Source organism: Nannobrachium achirus, assembly GCF_963921795.1.
Source record: "Nannobrachium achirus genome assembly, chromosome: 15".
Taxonomy (NCBI): Eukaryota; Metazoa; Chordata; class Actinopteri; order Myctophiformes; family Myctophidae; genus Nannobrachium; species Nannobrachium achirus.
The window spans coordinates 51,613,655-51,632,336 of NC_137822.1; the positions used below are offsets into that span (position 1 = coordinate 51,613,655).

An 18,682-nucleotide genomic window follows, 5' to 3' on the forward strand; every position below is an offset into this window, starting at 1 on the left:
CAGACAATACAAAAAAGCATACAATATACAAAAAAACACAAAAAACAAAACACCTGACATCAACACGACACATAAGAATATAAAATAACTATGATACAAAGAGCACATACAACACATCAACATCCAGACTCCAATGCCACAAGGCCAGACAAACGAACGTAGAGAGAAAGACAGCTATCTTACTCCCGGTTCCTCCATCAAATAGGAAAGATCATTTCCCTTAACATACTGAATAAAATTCCCCCATATTTTCTCAAATAGCTCTTGTTTGTTCGACTAGCTTTTTCACACTCACACTTTTGCTGTACTATATTCCGTAAAAAAAAGAATGCTAGGGAGAGGCTAGTGGAGAAGAGATCCAGTAGAGACAAGTCATTTTATATTTCATTGCGCTCGGGTGTTCACTCGGAAAATAGCAGATCTACAAGCTCACAACGCGTTGCGCTGTGCGACGTGTTGTGAGCTTGTAGACGGTCTACAGTATTTTCAGCATGCAACCAAGTGTAAAATCAGGCATTACTATGCCATCAAGGCCTGCCAAAATATATTTTTGTCAACAAAATACTGTAATTTTAGTTGACTAAAATCATGGGATATTTTGTCGACTAAAATTAGACTAAAACTAAAACATTTCAGATTACTAAAATATGACTAAAATGTAATTACATTTTTTAAATGAACTCATAAATAGCACCGCTCACTTCACACTGGGTGTGTGTGTGTGTGTGATTTTTTATTTTAATAATGCCACCATTACATCTGTGCTGAGCCAATGTAAGTCACTAGCAGAGAAGCTACCTTTCATTTACAGTGCTTGTTACTATGGTCTTCTCTCTTTTTGCTTCGCTGCAACTCTGCTTGAAGAAAAGTGTGATATCTATCTATAGTTTCTAAAAGGTTGTGCTGTACTATATGTGAGGTCTTACAGCACTGTGAGAGATGCTATTGTAACATGGATTCTGGGAAGGCCTTTATACAATGCTGAGTCTTGTGGAGGTACGGTTAGGCTCTAATTCAGATAAGTATTTCAAGAAAAAGGCTCCCTTTTCAGTCTCAGTGGTATACAGTAATGCAGGGGTTTTCAAAGTGGGTAACGGGGCACCATGGGTTGCCCCGACGGCAGTCCAGGGGTGCCGCGAGATCATTTGATAGTATGTGGAATTTATTTGGACACTTGAAAAAATATTTAGTATCATTTTAAACTTGAAGTACAAAGTTATTTTCTGTCAGTTCTAACCAAAATGGCTATTATGTCAACGTTTTCCACAACGTTTTCCACGCTGTGTGCTTGTAGATCTGCTGTTTTCACTAGTTTAGTACATTTTATAGATGATAAATACAAAACGAACAGTTTTGGACATACAAGGTTTCCACCCGACAACAACGATATGCTATAAATATAAGGTGCTGGGAGTGAAAATTAAAAAGTAGGGGTGCCTCGGATTAAAAAAAATATTCATGGGGTGCCCTGAGACAAAAAAGTTTGGGAACCCCTGCTCTAATGTACTCGTCTTTCTTCAGTGACATTAAATCACCAAATATCTTATAGAAGTTAACTGGCTGACTTTACATTAAATCTTACAAGATATTACAACATAATGGGCGTACAGTATCAATCCTAATCTTAGGAATTGTACATTGGGTGTAAGAGTAACTGGGTTGTATGGCCAGATATCTTGGACAATATTGTATCCAATCAGACAGGTTTGGTCATTAGGGCTGTAATCTAACCCTGTTTTAGGGATTCGAACCGAACAATCGGACCATCGAACCATCGAATGTACTGTAACCTTTAACCAGCTAAATCCGTATTAGGAAATGTGCGCTGTTTCATCCATTGAAAACGTGTTGATGCGTGACCGCATTAACACGTAGGCTAACACAAATCCAATCCAATCGGAGAAAATGTTGCGCTGTTTGTTGATGAACAGGCTCAATGTATGACGGAGTTGCACGGACGATGATTAGACTTGGTGACTACGTCGGAACGCGTCGTGTTCGGGCTGAACTGGTCTAGATGTAACAACCCCAGAAATCGCATTATGGATCCTTTCAGGGGTTTGCAATGAAATCCATCTTTGCACATGCTTATGAGAAAGGCTGTTTAATCTTTCGGTGCGTGGATGGGTGTTCGCTGTTCGGAGCACAAACAAGTCAGTCTCTGCCCACTCTGAGGGAACGCGGACATTATTTGTTGGCCGGCGGATCTCGCCGCGTCCTCCGACGTCTCAAAATGAAGCAGAGGGGTACATGACTTCTGCTGCTGTCTGCTTTGAGTAAATGAGGAGGGACATGACTCCCCCTGCTGTCTACTTTGAGTAAATGAGGAAGTGATCGGTGGAAAACGACTGATAAATCATAGTGATTTTATCATTATAATGGATAAGCCTAAACAAACCAGTTCACATGAACAATACTGATGTAAAATAAGATATCTGAACGGCTACATTTATTTATACAATTAAAATGTCATGAGCCAGCACAGTTATAGGGGGGTTTGCCCAGACTTCTTTTTCTTCCGGTCACCAAAAGAAGTCTGGGTTTCCGAGGCTAGTCTCTGCCCAGCTCTGAGTGCTCTCACTCTCACTGTCATCAAGCGTGTGTCAGCGAGGCTGGTTCGCGGCCCCAACAGGAGCGGAATTGGAGCGGAGGACGGTCCTTGATCGCTCCAAGATGTTCTGGCGCATTTTAAAACTACTTATTAAAGGTCACCATTAACTGTTAGTGTTTACTGGTAGGCCTAACCTATTTCGTATTTGGCTATCTCTACTACTGTGATATTCTGAATAGGCCTATCACATTCTGATTTTTCGTGTAAAAAAAGTAAAAAAAAAAAATGAACCCATTAATTTAGAACTTCCATTGCCAACGTAACAAACGAACGTTCGAATCCTCGAAATGTTCGCTTGCAGCCCTATTGGTCATGCTTACTTGTCATCACAATATATACATGTAATATAAATGGTATGACAGAATTCATTTCCCAGTTGATTCCTCGTGACTCGTGTCAGTGCAACCACCTTCTCGTGTTTTTTTGCGTACGTGAGTGCACGCACGCACACGCACACACATGCACGCGCACGCACACGCACACACACACACGCACACACACACACACACACACACACACATACACACTCTCTCATATTCTCTAAAGAGAGAGAGATCCCTCAAAGCGTCGACTTCAATCTCTGTTCTCAATCTCTCTTCGTCCCCCGCGCCACTTCAGACTTTATTTATTCCTGAAGCATTTAAATGACTTTGTTATCTGTACCACCACGACTGCTGGGACGACGGGGATGAGAGGCTTTCATTTGAGCACCTCCCTCCCTGGCCCACCTGAAACATCCAAATACGCATCATTAAAATACTGGCTAAAACCGTTCCAGTGTGCTCATTATCAGTCAGTGCAGACATAGACATAGACATCAAAGGGGGCTTGAGCCCCTATCCATCTGTAAAAAAGTGCCCTCTCCAGACCATGAATGTAGTTTTTTTTACTATGGTGAAAGAAATGCAAATGCACTATTTCCATCATGCCATACCTGAAGGTGGCATGATGGGGTCCCTGGAACTAAATATTTTGAGATGTGGGTCCGTGGCCAAATACATATCATTTTGGGGGTCCTTCACATGAAAAGGTTTGAGCACCACTGACATAGAAACATAGGTTTTTCTAAAAACATTAGAAGGATTTGAAATACTCAAAGAATTGCACACATTTTCAATTTATTTCAAAAATAGCAGATCTACAAGTACCCAGGGCCCAAAATTTGGTGCGACTCCTGCGCGCACGCACAAGCGCAACGCATCACAGCCGCACGCACACACCTTGACAGTTCCTTCTCTGACAGCTGATAGGAGGGCAGAACAGGAAGTAGCGAGTAGCCAGCATGCTCGGCAGCACCCTGCAGCGAGTGGAGGGAGAGTGGAATGGCATAAACTTGGAAGTCAGTGCCACACCTGACACCTCACCTCATTGCGCTCGGGTGTTGCACTCTGAAAATGGCCGATCTACAAGATCACAGCGCGTCCCGCTTGTAGACACGTTGTGAGCTTGTAGATCGGCTATTATCAGCACTCAACCAAGTGTGGAATCTGCTATTATCTAAATCAAAAGACTTTCAAAAAAGACTTTGACTAAAACTAAATTTACTGTCCAAATACACACTGGATAGGAAGAGCACTGTCTTGTGTTTGGATTATCTATGCAGGTCGAGGGCTTGAATGCGTAGAGTAGCCCTGCAAATTGCTTTGACTGTTAAATCTAATTGGCGTTGCAAGTTGTTTCAGTACAGTATATCATTGGTTTACAACCCTCGACATGCAAATTGACTTCCACGCTGTCCGCCTACTTATAGTGATCACGTAATAGCCATAATCTCCCCCTCTTTGACGTCTCTTCACTCCTAATGAGATTATAAAAGTGTCCCCTTTTATGTACGCCTTTCTCTTTATCTCTAATGTCGAAAATCATAGTGTTTCTCATTCTCATTAGTGTTTGTCACCTCTCTGTTGTTGCTCTCTGTGTCCACAGGTGTTATGTGGATGACAAAGTGTCCAAGGTGGCCTGGCTCAATCGATCCAACATCATCTTCACTGGTCAAGACAAGTGGTCCCTGGACCCCCGAGTAGACCTGGTGACTAAAGGACAGCTGGAGTACAGTCTACGCATACAGAAGGTGCTACAGCATGACCTTATAGAGAATAATGCACATAGAGAAAGTACAGTACTGTGGTATAACGTAAATAGAGCACTGTTTCCCAGTCGGGACCCATTTGTGGCTAACATACCAAATAACTTTTTTTATGATATCTTCTGCATAGTACTGTGTTATATCTGTCTGTCATTCAATGTTATATGAGTAAAAAAAATAGGGGTGCAACATATCAAACCGAATATTGAAAATCAAACCGAATCGAAAAATATCGAACCGAATGACCCTGTACCGAACAATACAACATCCACATTCTCCTGGAACCCCCTCAAGGACCCCTAGGGGTCCGCAGAGCCCACTTAGAGAACCACAAAAAAATACAGTTATAAAAATACATTTATAAATCAAGGACATTTCTGTTTATTTTTTGTATCGAAAAAGTATCGAACCGTGTCACCAAAATATCGAACCGAAACGAATCGTGAATTTTGTGAACCGTTGCACCCCTAATAAATAAATATATATATATATATATATATATATATATATATATTTATTTTTTCCCCCCAAAAAATATTTTTTAGAACTTCCGACCTCTTATAGATCATCTAGTTTGGGTTCCGGGCAAACGTCTAATTTCTCTTTTGGTTTTTTGAACCGCTGTAACAGAGCGGTATAACTACAGTGTGATCTAATAGAGAACAATGCACAGTCGGTGCTTCATATTTAGATGTTTGTGTCTTCACTGTGTCATACACTTTCTGTGCCTTTGCTGCGCTACGGTTATTATCGTTTTACATTTTAGAGAGTAGTGAGGACCGATCACTTTAACACCTTCTAAGCCTGGCCGTACTCCCTCGGACTTCCTACTTGGTCCAATCAGCCACACGTCTATTCCCGGACTTTTGATATAAATGATAATAATCAAAAAAAAAAACATCGGCCATTCTTCTCTGTGTCATTTTGGAGCCATCTGAAACGGTTAATATCCTCTCTCAATCATTTTCTGGGACTGGGTGTGATGCTCGTAGTATCCAGCAGGCCGCGCCGTTGACTCACATTCTGGATGGATGGGTGGCTAGGAGTGGCCTCCTACTCTCCACGTTGTTGAAACTCGACAAGAAGGGCACACAACATGGCTGCTCTTTGTCTCTGTTCGTGGATCGCGGTCTCAATCATGTTCGGGCGCTGCTTCTCTATCGCTCCTTTCCCTGCTTCGCCGCACGTAAACGAATGGAATTGATCTCCCCTCCGCCTCGCCAAAGTAAGATCGCCGACCTCTGCAGGATGAATATGTACGCTGTATCGAGCACTCCATTACGTGTTGTTATCATGTGGGCTTTGTTTTTTTAAAACATGTTTGTAAATAAATGGCTTATTTCTTCGGCGCTACCTCTGTTCAGAGGGTTCTGCCGCGGCTTTCAAGGTGTTTTAAGACAAGGTTGAAAATGAGTGAAGTGCTCCTTTAAGGTGCACCTGTATATTTCTCTGCTCTCTGTCATTCTATAGGTGAACGTATACGACGAGGGCTCCTACACATGCACCATACAGACCAAACAGCAGCCCAAGACCTCACAGCTCTACCTCATTGTACAAGGTAACGTCTACCTCACTGAGTCTCAACTATAATTCTGGACTAGCCGTTTTATTAATCTGATGTTATGATATCCCAGAACGATTGATAATTTTTAGTTTCCTCTTATGTCTCGAGTCCAACGCAGATTCGACCGCCAGCGGTGCAGGATTTTATGTGAAATTGCTTATTTTGTATCGCTCGACAACACCTTGTTTTGTTTACATCTTTCCTTCATAATGGCGGAGATGTCTCCACAGAGATTTGTCAATAATGGGCCTAAAAAGGCGAACAGCCGCTATAGATCCTTCCACAAGGCCACGGACCCACATTTGATGCCATAATAACCGCTGGGACCCCCAATCTACACTGTAAAATGTTCAGTGTTCAAAATGTTCAGACACTATAATATATAGAATATTAACTTCATATTAGACTAATTATGAAATAAATGGAATCTGTATGATGTGCTCAAAAAGACAGGGGGACAAGTAGTTCTTTTTTTTATTGGCATACATGTGGCATTAGCTACTTCACATGGCAAAGTGACAAGTCTGAATGGCCTCAGGTAAACCGTCTCATGGCCTGAACGGTCAATAACGCAATCAGAATACAGGAATTTCCATTCATCCCCTTTGACCAGAATTAAATAAGTCGGCCAGAGTCTGAGCGGTCGGAGCTAACATAGTTAGTGCTTCCTTCGATTCTGATTGACGATGACGGTGATAGGCAGCTCGTGGTTGTCAGATTGGATGATTTTTTCGTTACATATTACGGCCTGTTTACGCCATGTTTTCGCCTAGAAGGCTCACTGGAAATATGACACACTACTGAACAAAATTATACTGTGAGAGAACGCTGTTCACAAACGCCAGAATGAACGTGTTCGCAAATAACGTTCAACAAGCGGACATACGTTCAGTTCACGTTCACCCAAAAATATGAACGAATTCATGAACGATCGTTCATTGAACACGTTCAGGCACAACACTGCATGACACTGCAGTGTCCTACACGTGATCAGCAATAGCTCAAATGGAAGTAGAGAGTTGGAGAATAAACAAACTTCTCCAGTACCAACAGAACAGAAGTTACAACAGCAGGAAGGTTTGGAGCCAGAAACAAACCAACGCCCAAATCATTAAACCTGGGAGTCCCATCTGAATACGGACACTCTGACATTGCACCATGCATCACTTTATTTACTGGGCCGTGGTATTAATTTAATGTAGTGTTTTAGTGTTGTGGGAACTGGGGGATACGTGTGCTGCTGTGACCCAGCACCATGAAACCTTCTTTACACACGCAGTATAAAACCCCCAGGACAGCAACACAGCACACAGAGCTACTGCCACACTGTCACTGTCCCTACAGAGGCAGGATGTACTGTAGTTATTACCAGTGTTGTAGTGTTACTTTTAGAAGTGTGGGAGCGCCCCAGGATGCACGCGCATTCACGTGCGCAACACACGCTGACACGCACACACTATAAAAACATGTCCAAGATGAACGTTGGATCGTTTTTTTTTGGTGATAAGGCTCACATGTTGGACGGGTGGACGCGTTCCCGCTCGCCTACTGGTTGGCTGGAGAAAGCTGAAAAAAGGGCAGGTTACAACTTGTACCCTCGTCTTTTTTTTTCAGCTTTCTATTTATTCATTGCATGCAAAAAATAGTGTTTATTGTCATGATTCCTCACAAGCCGGGGAGGCTTAAAAGATGTTTAAATACATACTTTATGAAATGTCTATGGATGAAATGAATGGGAAAAACACTTCCGGGTCCAGAGGGAGGACAGGTGGGGCTTAAACTGCGATGCATAGCAGTTTATTATTGCATGTCTTCATGCACAGCCATATGAACACTCGATGCATTTCGTGGAGAGATTATCTCGGCAGCGTTGTAATTGTTATCGTGTGATCAAGTACCAACAACTATGCACCTGTCAATTTGTTTCTCGCATCCATAGCCTATAGGCCTATGGACATATTCATTCATTGGTAACATGATATTGGGTAGACCTCCCTTTGGTCCGACCACCTAAACCTAACCTTAACCCTAACCCTAACCTCAGTAAAACTAACGCTGGTGAATGCTATCCTGGTGAAATGCTAACCTGCCGACGCTGGCGAATGCTAACCTGGTGAAATGCTAACCTGCCGACGCCGGTGAATGCTAACCTGGATAATGTTAACCTGGTCGGACCAACAAGAGATCTTTTGTGTTTGATGTGTTTGCTGCTGCTGAATGTCATCCCTCACAGAGAGAATGTTGTCCAAGTGAATATCATAGAAAAGTGGAGATATTTCACTAGATACACGTTTTAAAACAGCTGTCCCAAAGTCGTGCAATTAATTATGGAAGAGGAGCAAGACACAAGGAGCACAGAAAATGCATTGTGTTTTCTGTGGCTGTGGATCATGTATCTAATAAATGCAATATATGGAATAAGCTGCAACTCTACTGACGAGCGGTATAAGACAGAATGTACAGTAGCATGTTTATCATTTCTGCTGGTTTTATTTTTTACAAGGCCGCACAGTTTTGGGGCGCGCACAGTTTGACTTGAGTTTTAGGATCCCATCTCGATTAGATCCTATAGCCCGAAGGGACAGTCAGATGAGGCAGCCGTTTTATTGGTTGTCAGGGTGATATCACAACCAATTGGCTCTATCTCACCCCCATCATCCACTGCTAGTGTGGGGATTTAAGGGGAGCTAATGCTAATTTCGTGCAATTTTGTCTTAAAGTGCCAAATTTTGCACAGATGTAGCCCAGGGCTTGCTCTAATGATTTAGCTAGGGCGCCCGAGTCTGCGACCTTCGGGGTCGCCACAGCGGTCAAATCAAGTTGGGCTCCCATTGACTTTCTATACAGGAGGAAAATACCCAGAAAAAGATTTTTTTTCTGGGTATTTAAGGGGGATCTGAGGGGTCTAACTAGGGGTTTGTCATGATGCTGAATCCATTGCAGGCATTTGTTTTGCACAAAAAACATTCCTTTGGCGAGAAATGGCCTCAGAAAATGATGCATGTATGGGTGAGCATTCATGTTAGTCAGAGGCCTTAAGGTTTTTTTTTCTCGTGCTAATCAGTCTAAAAGTGCAACATTTTGCACAGATGTAGCTCAGGGCATGCTCTAATGCTCTAAAACTCTGAAAAGTGATGACTCATCACTTTTCATCACTAAACCGATGGGAGCCCAACGTAATTTGGCCGCTGTGGCGACCCCGAATGTTGCAGACTCGGGCGCCCTAGCTCAATCATTAGAGCATGCCTTGGGCTACATCCGTGCAAAATTTTGAACTTTTAGACTGATTAGCACGAGAAAAAAAAAACCCTAAGGCCTCCGACTAACATGAATACTCACCCATACGTGTATTGTTTTCTGAGGCCACGGAATGTTTTTTGTGCAAAACAAATGCCTGCAATGGATTCAGCATCATAACAACCCCCTAGTTAGACCCCTCAGATCCTCCTTAAATACGCAGAAAAAAATATTTTGTATAGAAAGTCAATGGGAGCCCAACTTGATTTGGCCGCTGTGGCGACCCCGAAGGTCGCAGACTCGGGCGCCCTAGCTAAATCATTAGAGCAAGCCCTGGTGAAAGCTTTGTGTCAATGTAATATCAAAGTAAATCAATTGACCAAAACCCAAATCCAATTTTTTCAAATGTGGGAACGCTGTTCCCACACGTTCCCGCACGTTCCCGCTCCCCTAATGGTTGGCTGGTTATTACCCAGTGGTGGAAGAAGTACTCAGATTTATTTTTAATCAGGTCGTAGACGGCCTGGTCATTGAAGAGACGTGCCACTTGTGATCACATGGTCTTATTACCCGGCCTGTTTGGATTCTTGATTCTGATTGGTCGAGCGCTGAAATCAGAGGTCTGATATCACACGATAACAGACCGCTCCGCTCTATAACAGACCGCTGCCTAATCAAAGGCTCAGAGCACCTGCTGCAGTCCAGCTGCACTGCGAGAATCTTAGCTGTATCCAAAATGTCAGCCATGTAAACACACACACAGCGACATTTAGAACTAAATGTTGCTCTCAAGAATGTTTTTCAGAATATTTTAAGCGAGAAATAGACGACGTAGTATCAGAAAATGGATTCTAATCAGCACTTCCTTGTTTTCCAAGGCGACCGTGTCGCGCTGGGGGGACGCCCAGTGCGACACTTGTGGAACACTTCCAGCCGTCAGTAAACAAGGAAATACTTTCTTTTGTTTTTAGTTTTGAGTCGAATTATACATTTTATTTAGTAGCCGGGTAATAAGCGGGATAATGAATGGCTCCTTGGTGAATGACGCTAGATAACATCCCTTCGGTTTGATAACTCCCTCGGCTAGCGCCTCGGGAGTTATCAAGCCGTCGGTCTGTTATCTAGCGTCATTCACCGCGGAGCCATTCATTATCCCTTACATATTACCTCATCACTTACGCGTGAGTTTCTCGAGCACATATTATGTCTGGACGACCTGATAAATATGAGTCATATCTTGTTTACTCAAGTAGCATTTTAGCACAGCAATTACAGCATACAAATATGTATTGATCTTTTTCTTCCCCACAATGTGTCAAGATTTGTCAAACTCTTTCTAATATAGCTGATCTGCAAGCTCACAATGCGTCATATTGATGTTTATTTTATAGTGATTTCAGCTCAGTTCATTTCAGTTCAGCAGAGGTGTTAAAGGTGGAGGTTTCACCTGCACACATGGCCCTCATTTATCAATGGAGTGTAAAAAACTGTCTATTTTTCTCACCAAATTTTGCGTAGGGCAACGTTTGCGTGGCATTTACGAACACGTCCTAAACAGACACACCTGGCCTACATTTGATCCCAGCATTGATAAATGCGCAGGCTGAAATTTAAATAACACGCCCTTAATTATTCTCGAAACGCCCAGATTTTACGACCAGAACAACCCGAATACGATCTAACAACCAAAGAAAAGCCATGTCCGCGTCCCACACAGACCACGCACACATGCACGCACGCACGCACACACCTACACACGCAATTAGGCTACTTGGAACAGCAGCATTTTGGTTTATACAGCAGTCTTTGACAGTGGAAACGTGGGATTAACCAACGGTACAATCTTTGACAAGGAGGCTATAGCACTGCAGCCGACATGAATGACACAAGTCACTGCCATGAATACTTTTGGATATTAATTTAAACCATAACCTACCCGTGTCGTGCGTGCGCAGACAGAGCGCGTTCATTTGGTTACAAGCAGTCATAATTCCCCATGGCCATGATCTTACGGCTCGCCACGTCGGGTTTCATCATTAACTCCAGCATAGTGTACAGCTATTGTATAAATTGAGAGACCCCACGGTTACGTTTTGGATATTAATTGAACCCAATTTCGGCGACGAGCGCAATGCGCGTTTTTTGTGCTTGAACTAGCGATCATGTACCGTTCCTGCGCGGGCTGGTCTTCTCCCCGGTGGGCCGTGGACCCCCAAATAAATCATCCGCAGCTTGCGTGCGCTGGGCTGGGCACAGCCAGGTTTGGACGGCGCCGCGCTGGTCCCGAAAATGCTCTCGCATGCGTTCGTATGTGCTTGTTCTGAACTTCTGAGCCAGATCTCCAATCTTAAGATTTATTCTGTTAAAGCAATTAACAGTAGATTTCTTCCATATCGCTAGATTTAAATTGCTTAATGCTTGTCATTGTAACTTGGAAATAAAATCGGCGTGAATGTCCATGATGTAGCCGGCTATAGGCTATGCTTTTATAAAATGTTATATTTTCACGGGATTATTTATTATTGTGTTGGATATACATTTTCGAGTGGATACATGTGTCCATTGCCTGTTAGACAATACTGCTCCGCACGTCTACAATGGAACAAAGTGGTGTAGGATGATTCCTACACCACCTCAGGACTTGACATGAGATTTGATCCTACCCTAGACCAAAGTCAAAGTCAAGTTGAAATGATAAATGCCGAGACTTGCCTAAATTACGGTGTACACCCAAATTTTGATCTGCACCACGTTGATAAATGAGGGCCATAGAGTTCAGCAGAGGAGCGTTAGGCTACAATGATGACAGCGGAGAATAGGACTCATGGGGAGGCAGCATGGAGTGCAACATTGCAGGAAGAAAGCAACAGAATCAATGTTTGGCTCTAGCTGTCACATTATCAGTGACAGATGAGAGCGCTGACACACACTCAGGGAGTTAAGTAGGAGATTCCAATGCAGCTCAGCACAATCGAACACAATGAATTGTGGGAGAAGAGGCACTTTGCTGCCACAGAACCCACAGCGAGAACATCAATTCACCTTTTGAATGGTTATTAATGGATCATATCTTTAGTTCATAACCAGATGAAAAGACAGGCTGTTAATGGATCATATATTTAGGTCATAACCATAACAAAAGACAGGGTTTACCTGCATACACTGCTGTGTGGTGAAATGATACCAGTACACACAAGAGCCAGACCCATACAATATATCAGTTCAGCCAATTTAGGCCTGCTGTATTGGCCATCATTTGGATTTCTTTTATGACATCGGTATCCAGCTGATGTGTCCTGATTTTAACCACTATCAACATGTTATTTCTATTTTGGGCCTAGCATACTACAAGCTAGTTCAGCTTCCCCAGTATATCTAGCTTTTTCACCCTTGGCTTGCTGCCTAGCTGTTTACTCAGCCATGAAGCCCATCTCCGCCACGGTCTGGCTAGGAGTCGGCTCCTCGTTGGCTTGGACGACAGTTTTGGCACCGAAATGCCTCTGGGTGCATGCTGTGGCTATAACGCCTCAGCAGCCTCAGCACGACCAACTTCAAGCTCACAACTCCATCGCGGACAGCGGCGTGCATGAACTAGGTGCTCGACACCACTAACCCCACCAGCCGCCGCACAGGCGTCTGGTGTTTCCCCTGTCCCGAAGCCGCGCAGCGGCCTGGCACCACACACGGCTCCGGTGCACTCCCAGCGCGGAGGCGCGTCAGCAGAGCATGGTGGAGGACAGGGGTGAGATGCCGTGGGCTCGGTTGGGCTCGGCGAGCCCACACTTCTTTTTTTCAAGCTGCACGTACGCACGCCCCACATGCACGCACACACGACCCGCGCGTTCAGGTTCAGGTTCAGTTTTATTAGTCAAATGCACATCCATACAGGTATAGACATACATTGAAATGCTTGTGCCAAGAGCACTCTCAGCCTTATTACACACAAAAAAACAAGACAACAACAGGTCACCCAGGACAACCCAAAAACAACAAAACAACCATACAGTGTAACAGTGTACAGTTTAAAAACTGCGTATCTTGCACATGACTACCTACGTCTCGCTTCCATCTCTTCGTTAAGCATCCTGATTGCTTGAGCATAAAAACTATTACTGAAACGGGTGGTGTGAGATTTGATGCTCTGGTAACGTTTTTTGGATGGGAGGAGATAGAACAGGGAATGGGCGGGGTGACAGCTGTCCTTTAAGATGTTCTCTGTCTTTTTCTTACAGCGTGTGTTATAGATTGTGTGTAGCTGTGGTAATTCTGTGCCAATGATTTTGGCAGCTTTCTTCACAATTCTCTGTAACTGTGTACTGTCTTGAACAGTCACGTTACCAAACCACACTGTGATGCATCCTGTCAAAACACTTTCTATGGTACAGCGATAGAAATTAACAAGAGCCTTGGTGCTCAGGCCAAATCTCCTGAGGCGCCTCAGAAAGTACAATCGCTGCTGCGCTTTCATAAGGATACCTTCGCTGTTTAGAGACCATGTGAGTGAGTTTGTTATGTGAACACCCAGGAATTTGAAACTGTCCACTATGTCTACAGGTGAACCATTTATGGTTAAGGGACTGTGATTGACTTTAGACTTCCTAAAGTCAACGATGATCTCTTTTGTTTTACTAACATTTAGAGAGAGATTGTTATTCTGGCACCATAGGGTTAGCTCTTCAATTTCCCTCCTATAGGCCCTCTCATCATCGTTGGATATTAGTCCTATAACCGTGGTGTCATCTGCAAATTTGAGAATAGAATTATTGCCACACCTGGCAACACAATCATAGATGAACAGACTATACAACAAGGGACTGAGGCAGCAGCCCTGGGGCGCTCCAGTCCTGGTCAATATCTTAGATGAATGCTTGTTCCCTATTCGTACAGATTGTGGCCTGCCTGTCAAAAAGTCAAACAGCCAGTTGCAGATACTACTGCCAAGACCAAGACCCCTGAGTTTCAACACAAGCTTAGATGGTACAATCGTGTTAAAGGCAGAGCTATAATCTATGAAGAGTAGTCTGACATAAGAGTTCCTATTCTCCAGATGTTTCAAGGCAATGTGTAGTGCGAGAGAAATAGCATCATCGACTGATCTATTAGCACAGTATGCAAACTGTAATGGATCAGTATTGGCAGGGATAATGTGCGTTATATGTGATATAACCATTTTTTCCAGACACTTCATAAGAACAGAGGTCAAAGCCACAGGGCGATAATCATTAAGACATGCGACAGGTTTTTCTTTGCTATGGGTACAATTATGGTTTCCTTAAAACACAACGGTACCACACACAATGACAGTGACATATTAAAAATGTCAGTAAAGACTCCCGAAAGCTGGTCGAAACACAACTTAAGGACACGTGAGGCAATCCCGTCAGGGCCGGCCGCCTTATGAGTCCCAACGCTTTTAAAAGTTTTACTCACATCTCGTTGTGTCACCTGCAGCTCCACCGCACCGGGTGTTCCCCGCACCGGTGTAACTGGGTCCGTGTTGTGAGTTTCAAAGCGGGCGAAAAAGTTATTCAATTCGTCCGGTAGAGAGTCCGAGGTGTTAATAACAGCCGGCTTCGGTTTGTAATCCGTGATCGCCTGCAGCCCTCTCCACATACGCCGTGCGTCACAGCCACTATAGTTGTTCTCCAGTTTGTCCCTATATTGTCTCTTAGCGTCTCTGATCGCCCTCCTCAGGTCGTATCTGGATTTTTTGTACCGTTCCTCGTCCCCAGATTGAAAAGCGGCTCGGCGCTCTCTCAACTTCAGACGAGTATCATGGTTCATCCACGGCTTCTCGTTGGGATAAGAGCGAACGGTTCGCGCTGGGATGCAATTATCCACACAGAATTTAACATAGCTGGTGACAGTGTCAGCGTAGTTATCCAAACTTGTGGCTGAGTCTTTGAAGATGGACCATTCTGTCGATTCAAAGCAGCCCTGTAGTTTAGATACATTATCTGTGGACCAGCACTGAACAGACCTCTCCTTGGGTTGCTCGCTCTTCATTCTCTGCTTGTAGGCAGGTAGCAGTAGCACCGCATGGTGGTCAGATTTCCCAAAGTGGGGCCGTTGGACCGCTCTGTAGGCAGCCTTGATGGTGGAATAACAATGATCCAGCGTCCTTTCCTTCCTTGTTGGGCACTTAACGTGCTGGTAAAAGTGTGGCAGCACCGATTTCAAGTTGCAGTGGTTAAAGTCCCCAGCCACGATTGATATGGCTTCCGGGTGCTTATTTTCCTGCTTGCCTATGACATCGCTCAGCTCGTCCATAGCTTCGGATGCACTCACTTCTGGTGGGATGTAAACAGCCGTCAGCAACACACAAGGAAATTCCCTGGGCAAGTAGAACAGTCTACACCGTAGTGTTAAATGCTCCAGCACCGACGAGCAGTGCTGTGAGACTATATCCACATTAGTACACCAAGAGTCGTTGATGTGAAACAGAACACCGCCCGCTCTTGTCTTCCCCGTGTTTGCCATCGAACGGTCCGTGCGGAACACAGAGAAGCCATCTAGCTGTACCGCCCTGTCAGGAACGTCAACATTCAGCCACGTCTCCGTGAAACAGAGCACACAGCAGTTCTTTATATCCCTTTCAACGCGTAGCCGGGTTCGGAGGTCGTCCATCTTGTTGTCGATCGCTTGGACGTTTGCCAACAATATGCTGGGGATGGGTGGTCGCGAAGGGCGTCCACGTAGCTTCACCAGTGAACCCCCTCGCTTCCCTCTCTTCCTCCTATGGCCCCGCCATGGTGGAACCGTGCTGTTGTTGTTGTTGTGCAGTTCTCGCGGCAAATCCGGTCTGAAAACGTCTGAAGCAACAAATCTCAAGTCCAGTAACGTCTGGCGATCGTAGGTCATCGTACAGGACGCGTTACATGCAAAAACAGTGATATACAACATCAAAACAAGCAATAAGGCCAGAGCAGCTCTCAGCGTGTCGCCATGCCACGGCGCCATCTTGGATGTGCACGCACGCACGTCGTCAAGTTGTGTGACGCCGCGGTCAGCACAAACATTTCAGTCCCACTACCTGGCTAGCTGCTTTGCCTTTGCATAACAATACTCGGGTAGGCAGTTCTCACCTACGTCCTCATTTACACTTGTACACGGCCAGCAGCACGTTCGCCTTGCATTCTTTGCAGACAAAACGTCTCCTTTTGTCTCATCTGTTTACTTCACAAGAGTGGAAGAAAAACAAATCAGTTTGTTGTTTTGTCAGAGCTGCATGCATAGCGGAGGGAGAGTTCCAAAAGTGTAAAGTCTATGTAATATGTAAAGTTATTTTATATTTTATATTAAAAAAAAAATACATTAATTGAAACTAATTAACTGTTCTGCTGCTGTAGACGGCGCTCACCGTCATTGAAAGGGTTAATACCATGGCGCCGTTGACGGTGAGGACTGTCAATCTTACTGTATATACAGTAAAGATATTATTACTTACTGTACGTCGCTCCGGTCCCGCCCGCATCGGTAATGTCCACGATTTGTTTACAACGCACGTCGGGCGTGCACGCGAAGTTAACGTCCTCCATAGTAAATCCATTGAGAGGCCCATAAAGAGACCTCATTTTCTCCAAAAGGGACATTCTTATACAAAGGATGGTCTCCACTCTCCAGTACTGTACACAAACGCTGGGCGCAGCCATGTTCTCTTCTGGGCTCACACTGTCATGTGACTAGATGACGTAATCGTTGCCGTCAAGTGATAATCCAAAAAAACTAAAACAACCCCCTTCCAGATCCCTAACAGAATCCATTTTATGCCCATATATGGAGATACCTGCTCTGAGTATCGGACATCACTGTGATGTCACCTGTTTATGCCTAAATATGGAGATCCCTGCTCTGAGTATCTGACATCACTGCGATCTCACCTGTGATGTCACAGTGACACATCACCTCAGTATCTGTGATGTCACAGTGACACATCACCTCAGTATCAGGCGTTACACGTATACATTGAGCAGGGCAAAGGTGTGACGTGTGTGACGGACGGACGGACGGACGGACGGACGGACGGACGGACGGACGGCCGGTGGAGGTTTTCATACTAAACTGCGACCTTACGGTCGCAATTATTACTTACTGTACGTCGCTCCGGTCCCGCCCGCATCGGTAATGTCCGCGATTTGTTTACAACGCACGTCGGGCGTGCACGCGAAGTTAACGTCCTCCATAGTAAATCCATTGAGAGGCCCATAAAGAGACCTCAATTTCTCCAAAAGGGACATTCTTATACAAAGGATGGTCTCCACTCTCCAGTACTGTACACAAACGCTGGGCGCAGCCATGTTCTCTTCTGGGCTCACACTGTCATGTGACTAGATGACGTAATCGTTGCCGTCAAGTGATAATCCAAAAAAACTAAAACAACCCCCTTCCAGCCCTTCAAAATAATAGTGGCGGCCTATGGAGGAAACGGCGTGGCACCGAGGCACCAAGCAACCTTCAGATTAAGAGGCACTATTAGTGTTAACAATGTAACTAAATAATAAGAAATATAGTTAGGCTACATAAAAAATGTTGTGATGTTGAATACAGTATTTCAACTACGAGCGGCAGGCATGCGTGCACACATGCGCGTGCACGCGCGCGCGTACGTGACGTGCACGTGACGTCATGAATTTAGAGGGGTACCACTTCTAAAATCCATATCACACCACTGGTGGAGGAGGATGTGAGCGACATTACTCCCTACCACCCGCTCCTCCGACGTCACTATTACACACTCCTTTTATTGTTAAGAGTTTTTGATAAGATTTAGAAGCCATGGGGCCACACTTAATGTAGAGCCCCCAGACGATGGAATAAAAGAAAGATTTATGCTCGTATTAGGGGTGTAACAATACATTTTAACAACGATACGATACGCATCACGATACATGGTTGACGATACGATACAAGGACGATATTGGTTCATTCATGGCGATACGCTACGATTTGATTCAGTGATCTAAAATCGATATAGTAACTATTTAGCAAAGAAATGAAATCTGTGTAGAACGTGTAAAAAATCTATTATTATGGAAGTAAATGCTGTGATTATCAAGCAAATACATGAACATTATATTTCAACACATATGGACAAACCCACATTGACATCAACACAGAGATTACACACATTTATCGATAGACCAAGAGTAGCTTTATGGAGTGGAAAGGTAATTATTTTTTTTAT

General features: G+C 44.2%; 1 protein-coding gene across 1 annotated transcript in view; it reads left to right on the plus strand.

The window, feature by feature from the left end:
* LOC308300032 (limbic system-associated membrane protein-like) overlaps positions 1–18,682 on the plus strand; it is a gene marked incomplete at both ends in the record, with an annotated part of 209,104 nt that overhangs the window by 84,435 nt on the left and 105,987 nt on the right. The window contains 2 exons of the mRNA XM_080743801.1: positions 4,538–4,682; positions 6,168–6,255. Coding sequence (XP_080599927.1) covers positions 4,538–4,682; positions 6,168–6,255 — 233 coding nt within the window. The remainder of the gene's footprint in view (positions 1–4,537; positions 4,683–6,167; positions 6,256–18,682) is intronic.